Source organism: Lipotes vexillifer, unplaced genomic scaffold, assembly GCF_000442215.2.
Source record: "Lipotes vexillifer unplaced genomic scaffold, Lipotes_vexillifer_v1.1 scaffold24, whole genome shotgun sequence".
NCBI classification, from domain to species: Eukaryota; Metazoa; Chordata; class Mammalia; order Artiodactyla; family Lipotidae; genus Lipotes; species Lipotes vexillifer.
The window spans coordinates 2501445-2508388 of NW_006782914.1; the positions used below are offsets into that span (position 1 = coordinate 2501445).

A 6944-nucleotide genomic window follows, 5' to 3' on the forward strand; every position below is an offset into this window, starting at 1 on the left:
CTTTCTTTTAAAGTTTTTTATTTTTATACAATTTTTAAAGGTAAAGTCCATTTACACTTACTACAAAATATTGGCTCGATTCCCCATGTTTTACCATACATCCTTGAGCCTACCCAGTAGTTTGTACCTCTCACTCCCTGAACCCTGTATTGCCCACCTGCCCCTACTCCACTGGTAAGCACTAGTTTGCAACACATCTCTTTTTGAACTCCTTAGGTTTTTCATGGGTTCTCTTTTTCAAAAATGATCTCTCCTTTCTATGTATTGATCAAATAAGTGCCTTGTATTTTTGCCCTCTTATTCCGTAAGTTGCACTGCACACAAGCAAGCTAACAACCGTAAAACCCATGTCTCTTTAATCAACTTATTTTGTGACATATGTGGTATCTGTTTGGACAACAGGGAAATCATTGTGCCACATCCTAGTCTGTGACACCTTTGTGACTGCATAACCCCTGCTATTTCAACTTTCAACACAGGAGAGTTATAGTTCCTAACCATTTTTTTGTGAATGTTTGTCCTAACATATTCCCTACTGCATTCTCTTTTGTTCTTAGTGGCATGGTCTGCCTCTAAATTTTTAATCTTCAAATTCTCTCCCCAAGGGGCAGAGAATGTGGACTCCACACACAGTTGCTAAATATATAGTGTATATTTGTTTATGTTCCCTCCTAGGATGGCTTTCCTTTGCTCTTTAAACAGAAACCTTAGTATCGGTCCTTGCCTGAGTATCATATCCTAAATGTACTCTTATCATTCAACAGTAACAATCCATTCATTTTAAATGCAATCATTTTCCCTTTTTTATAGGATACTACAGACTATGTTGCCTACGTAGCTAAAGATCCAGTTAATCAACGAGGTATGGAAAGCAACTTCTACATTTTCTTAAGAGCTGGTATATACCAACTTTAAAAAGTAACAAGCAATTATTTTCAATATGCAAAGTGATGAGAATCACTAGAATGCTATACTGGGGTCTAGAAATATTAAGTAACTCTGAGTTTGAAATAAAAAGCCCTGCTAGCAGAGCAAAGTAGAAAAAAATATATAGGTGGGATTTAAATCCCACCAGTCATTTGAGTCATTTACATCCCATAAACCAAAAGGCTTATCATCTATTTGTATAAGCAAAAGAGAAGCTGTTTTGGTTATAATAGACGGGGCTGGCTGCCACATCCCCAGTGGACAAATGAGTTACCCTTAAGACTGAAACCAGTGATGTCATTGGCCTGCAGTGGCCTTGGCAAGTGTGTGTGTGTGTGTGTGTGTGTGTGTGTGTGTTTATATGCATTGAGCCTGTGCACTTGCTGTTCAGGAGCCTGGCATGTCACTCTGTCTGGCATTTTCTCATCTTTTGGATCTCAGTTTAAATGTCTCTTCTTCAGAGAGACCTTCTTTGACTGATATACTACCATCTCCAGTAGTATATGCCACCCTGCTGTGTCCTAATACTTTATTTCTCTTCTGTTGACAGTTATCCCACATTTTTGTTATTTTATTTACTCACTTGTTTATGTGTTTAGTGTCTTTCCTTTCTACTGAAAGCTCCTGGAGGGCAGGAACCTGTTTATCTTATTCACCGTTGTTTCCCAAGCAGTCATCACAGTGCCTTGCACATAGGTGATGTTCCATAACTATTTTTGTTGAATGACTGAGTGAATGGAAGAGTGAGTTGATTAGTTGTCTTATCCCAGGATTTATTAGCAAGGTTATACCTAAGAAACTCACCTTCCAGCCACACTTTGGACCAGGGGCCTGAAGTTAGGCCATTGAGCCTCTGCAGACAGACATGCAGAGTGTTGCTTCTCATTCCTAACTCTGGGACATTCAGACTCCTCATAGGGACGAGTGTTAGGTTGCTTCTCATCCTTAATTAGAGCCTATGAATTGAGCAGCATCCCCTGTCACCCCAGGGGTGGAGTTTGCCCCCCAAACATTTATTAAGTACACATGGAGTGGAATTTGGAAATTCAAAGAGCTATAAAGACACAGAGGCGGAAATGTGCGTGGCATACTGGGGACAGGTGAATAAAACACTAGAATGCAGATTGTGTTTGGAGGAGAAAAAAGTCAAAAGGGCATCCAGAGGGCAGATAGGAGAGAGCTAATAAGTAGGAACTTATTCCTATGGGCCAAAGGGTGGAGAAGGCTGTTTATAAAACAGAGATTTAGGAAGGTTGATTTGACAGCAGGATGCAGTAGATGGATTCAGGGAGGGAGGGAGGTCAGTTTGGAAGCTATCGTGATTGTCAGAAGTGAAATTATGAGGACCAGCTGCTGGCATAGGACCTGGCACGGAGTAGATTCTCAGTAAATGCAGGCCAAGAGAACATGGCTCGATGAGATGGAAAGAAGGAACAGGTGACAAATACTGTGCAATACTGCATTAAAATAGACTCTAAACTACATAATAAAGAGAGGATATTGCTCAAAGAGTAGATAGAAGAGACAGGAGCTAGTGAAGGGGAAACGGGGGGAGTAGAACAGAACACAACAAAGGATACTAGAAGAGCAACCTCTTTTAATCGAGCCTGAGCTTCCCTAAAGAATAAAAGTATGCTATTTTGGGGAAGGTCTCTGAACAACAAAGCCCTTTCTCTCAATCTGAAAAGAGCAGGGTGAAAGGAAGAGCAAATAGATCAGGAAATCCAGATGTTTAGTAACTTTTCCATCAGTCACTGAATATCTCAGGCATGTCATTGCTCTTCAGTAAACAGCAGGAGGCATTCAAAGATTCTGCTCTTTGCTGAGGCTAATGGTGAGCAGGATCCACACGCTTGCAAGTCTCCCTGCTTGCTTAAGTGAAATACGAGAGGCAGAGAAAATACCATGCAACTCGTTCACTTTTTTTTTTTTACATCTTTATTGGAGTATAATTGCTTTACAATGGTGTGTTCGTTTCTGCTTTATAACAAAGTGAATCAGTTATACATATACATACGTTCCCATATCTCTTCCCTCTTGCGTCTCCCTCCCTCCCACCCTCCCTATCCCACCCCTCCAGGTGGTCACAAAGCACCAAGCTGATCTCCCTGTGCTATGTGGCTGCTTCCCACTAGCTACCTATTTGACATTTGGTAGTGTATATATGTCCATGCCACTCTCTTGCTTTGTCACAGCTTACCCTTCCCCCTCCGCATATCCTCAAGTCCATTCTCTAGTATGTCTGTGTCTTTATTCCTGTCTTACCCCTAGGTTCTTCATGACATTTTTTTTTCCTTAAATTCCATAACTTGTTCAATTTGAAATCTCCTGTTCTGGTGTCCGAGTAGTTCATCAGAGCTGAGTTGCTAGAAGGGGATCCACGGGGCTCCCAGCCTGGGGATTCTGCAAAGACATTTATGAGAACTATTGACTGAGCTCATGGATGGGATTTGAGAGTTGAGAATAGATTCAGAAATGGCTCAAACAGAGGTTTCATTGTTTTCTTTCTTTAGTCCCCAGCCCGTGTATAGGAAGTAAGAAAGGTGCTGGAGTCAGTCTGGGTGGGAATCATAATTTTTCCCCCATCTCACCATAGGCCTCAGCCAAGCTGTTTCACGTCCTGAACCTCAGTTTCTTTAAGTGGGAGAAATAACATCTACTTGCTGGTGTTATTGGGAGGAGTAACTGAGGTAATACGGGAAAGCATTATTTCCTTTACAGTCTCTTCTCATCTTTCTTCTTTAGGGAAACAGATCTGTTGAGTAGCTAGATGACTTAGAAATCTACGGTGATTTTCTTGGGCAAAAAAGTTAGTATCTCCTCATCACTTACTGCTCCTTTTCCTGTCCCCTCACCCCTTCTCTTGTTTATCTTGGTTGGGAAGCCTTCTGCGAGAAGCCACTCTGTTCACAACATACCCACTGCTTGCGCATCCCTCTAGTGTTAAATCCTTCCCCCTCACCTGAGCCTCTGGACTTTCATTTCTGTACAAAGGTACCAACACAGCTCTTGAGTCCACAAATAATTATTAATTACATACTAATTTACAACGGGCTGAGGTAATTGTTGTGGGAGGAAAATAATTCCTGGCCACCATGGGCTCATCATCACGGGGGAGAGAAACAGAACTTGTAGGGTGTGCAGGAGAAGTAGGGGAGCATAGGGAATAGTGCTTGGAGCCTGGCAGGTGCCCAGGTAGGCTTTGTGCAATAAGTGAATAAAGGCGCAGGTGGAAGAGCTGTGCAGTGAGAGCTTGGGGCTGTGGGTTTGGATGGTGGGTAAAGGTGGGATTGCAGAGAAAGCAAAGAGTAGAAGTAGGGGAGCCGTGGCTGAGAAGGTAGGGAGATTGTGGAGGCTTTGAATGCCAGCCAAAAGGTCACTGGGGGCTGTTGAAGATTTTGAGCTTTATAAAAAATTATTCCGGCTTCTGCCATTCTACTGAAATTAAAAAATGATCATTTTTCTGGCCTTTGTATCTGTAAAGGTGATATCGGAGGGCAGGAAAGCAGTCTGGAATTGTAGAGTCCAATTTGGAGGACGTCCCATTGGTCCTGGGCAGGGGTGATGATGCTTTAAACTGCACTGGGGGAAGGAGGGACGGTCTGGACAAAATTGTGAACTAATAGTACTTGGGAGCTATTTAGATACGAGCATTGATTAAAAAAATAGAAACCAGATGATCCTGAGTAAAAAGAAAAGAATGTTCTGAATCCTTGAATAAATACAAAAAAAAACAGTGAAATCGGAAAGACAATGTTATAAACTTACCTGGTGAGTTTGGTTCATCCAGGGGAAAATGTTCAGTAGAAAGGAGACGCCCAGAGGTTTGTGGGGCCTGAGGAGAGACAGGCCTTCAGGTGAAAGTTTGGAAAAGCTGCAGCTTCTTAGCCCTAAGGGTGAGCTAGATCACTGAAGGAAGAGCCCAGAAAGAAGAAGGCTGAGGGTCTCAGGGAGTGGGAGAAGACCAAGAGGTGAGTATCCGCTAAGATGCACGAAGATGTTCTTCTCGGAGAAGAACCTGGGAATGTCTCAGACAGACTGGAGAAGAGAGTTAAGGGCAATGGAGGTAGAAAACGCCATTCAGTCCAGCAGTTGACAGGCCACTGGTCACCATGGGAAGCACAGTGTCAGTGCGAGGGTCAAGGCAGGAGCCAGACCTCAGGGATGAGGAGAGCCTGGGGGGAGCCAGGCTTCATGCTAATAATCCTGAATGCTCCCACTGTCTCCCATCTGCTTGATTCACTTATAGCAGTAGTGCATTCAGGTCAGGGAGGCTGCCACTTTTTCCATCTTGGCTAGGACTCTTCAGTGAACTCCTTATTCTATAAAAGGCCTTTTCTGTAGAAAAGGTCAGTTCCAGTAAGAGTGTTTTGAGTTTACCTAGTGACTAATACAGCCTGCTCCTATAATTGCTATAAATGAGGAAATCTCTTCACTTCTTACTCCAAATGTGTGCAGTCCAGAAAGGCTTAAATATTTTCTCTGAATCTAGTCTGTGAAGAGGTCCCAGTTTACCTGAACTACCTGGATATAGGAAGGCCATGGTCCTGAGTCTCTGAAGAAAGCAAAAAAAACCCCAAACCAAAAGAAAGCAACAAAACAAAAACAAAACAAAAGAACACTGTAAAACCAATTTAAATTAACCCAATTATGTATATTTATGTTTATGGTTATAAAATACATGCGTTATCGTCCTGGTGACATTCCGAAACTATGGACTGGACTGCGGGCTAGTTTCTTCAGGCTGGTTTCTTCCTAAGGGGTGTTAGGCTCCGCGCTTCAGTCCCACAGCACCATCTGGTGGTTGATCTGAGGAGCTGCACTCTTGAATTTCTAGTTTTCTAATAAAAACCAAAAGCAAAAACAAGCAAACAATAAAACTGGTCCATTTAAATATAAAACAATAAAGAAGGGCCTGTTATTCTCGAAGAATTGTTTTCAGCCTCTTGTCCATGACTATCCAATTAGGAAACCAAATGAAAACGACAGAAGAATAAGAATCCAAGATTCTTTTAAATCTTACTTAATATAAAGTACAGTACCTGATACTAAGAATAGAATTGTAGGTCTATCTGGCTACAAGGCAGGATGAAAAGAACCCAGGTGTGTTTCTGATTCCAGACATGGAGATCAAGGCTCAGGCCTCCATGCAAAATTATCACATCACTGGAAAGTCAAATCCTTTCTTGGGGAATTGGGACTTTTTATATGCTTGTCTTTCTTCCTTCCCATTAGCTAAAGATTGGGAAATTCCTGGCTAAGCTGGTGCTTATCTGAATTTTTGGAGATGGGTCTAGCACTGGGAAAGGGGGCAAACCCGTTCCTATTCTGGCTCATGACCAGCCTAGAAAAGAACAAAGAGCATTTTCACAGAGCAGCATGTGAGTGGCAACGAGAGCACCATCAAAATGTGTGTGTTCCCTGAAGTTGGTGAGGCTGCACAGGACACCTGCACAGGGTCAGACTTTTTGTCCAGTTGTTTCTTTCATGGAGATAGGCACCACTGTGTTTTCTTTTTCTTTCTGCTTAATCCAAAAAAAAAAGTAATATGACAGCAATAAGGTTATCCAGAGCAAAGCAGAAAGTGTGTTGGTAGCATCAGCCCAGGAACAGGACAAAAACTTCAAGTATCAGAGTCAGAAAAGTTGAGAGAAATAAAACATTTTAGAAGTACGTGAGAAGTGGTAGAGGACAGTTAGTGGGTGGGTTGATTCATTCATTCCTGTGCCCATGTGCCTTGCCCTGTTCCTCAGAGGGTTTAAGCTACTGCGACTGAGGGAGGATAGGATTTCTATAAAGCAAGAAGGGATTCAGAGATCATGCAGGGCCCTGTCTTGGCAGGTGAGGACCTTGCTATAGAGTACCTTATTCACACAGATTGTGGCATAATTAGAACTTGAACTGGGATCTGAATCTTTTCACAGAGTTTTTTCAGCCGTCTTTGTTCTCACATCCCTCACATGGGAGGTACACTTTGGTCTTCTCCCTCCCTCCCTCCCTCCCTCCCTCCCTCCCTC

The 6944-nt window shown here is 42.6% G+C and overlaps 1 protein-coding gene across 2 annotated transcripts in view; it reads left to right on the forward strand.

Annotated features, from left to right (window-relative positions):
* SHC4 (SHC adaptor protein 4) overlaps window positions 1-6944 on the forward strand; it is a 127844-nt gene that overhangs the window by 84413 nt on the left and 36487 nt on the right. For both annotated transcript variants that reach the window (XM_007455552.1, XM_007455551.1), the window contains exon 6: window positions 811-862. In XM_007455552.1, coding sequence (XP_007455614.1) covers window positions 811-862 — 52 coding nt within the window. The remainder of the gene's footprint in view (window positions 1-810; window positions 863-6944) is intronic.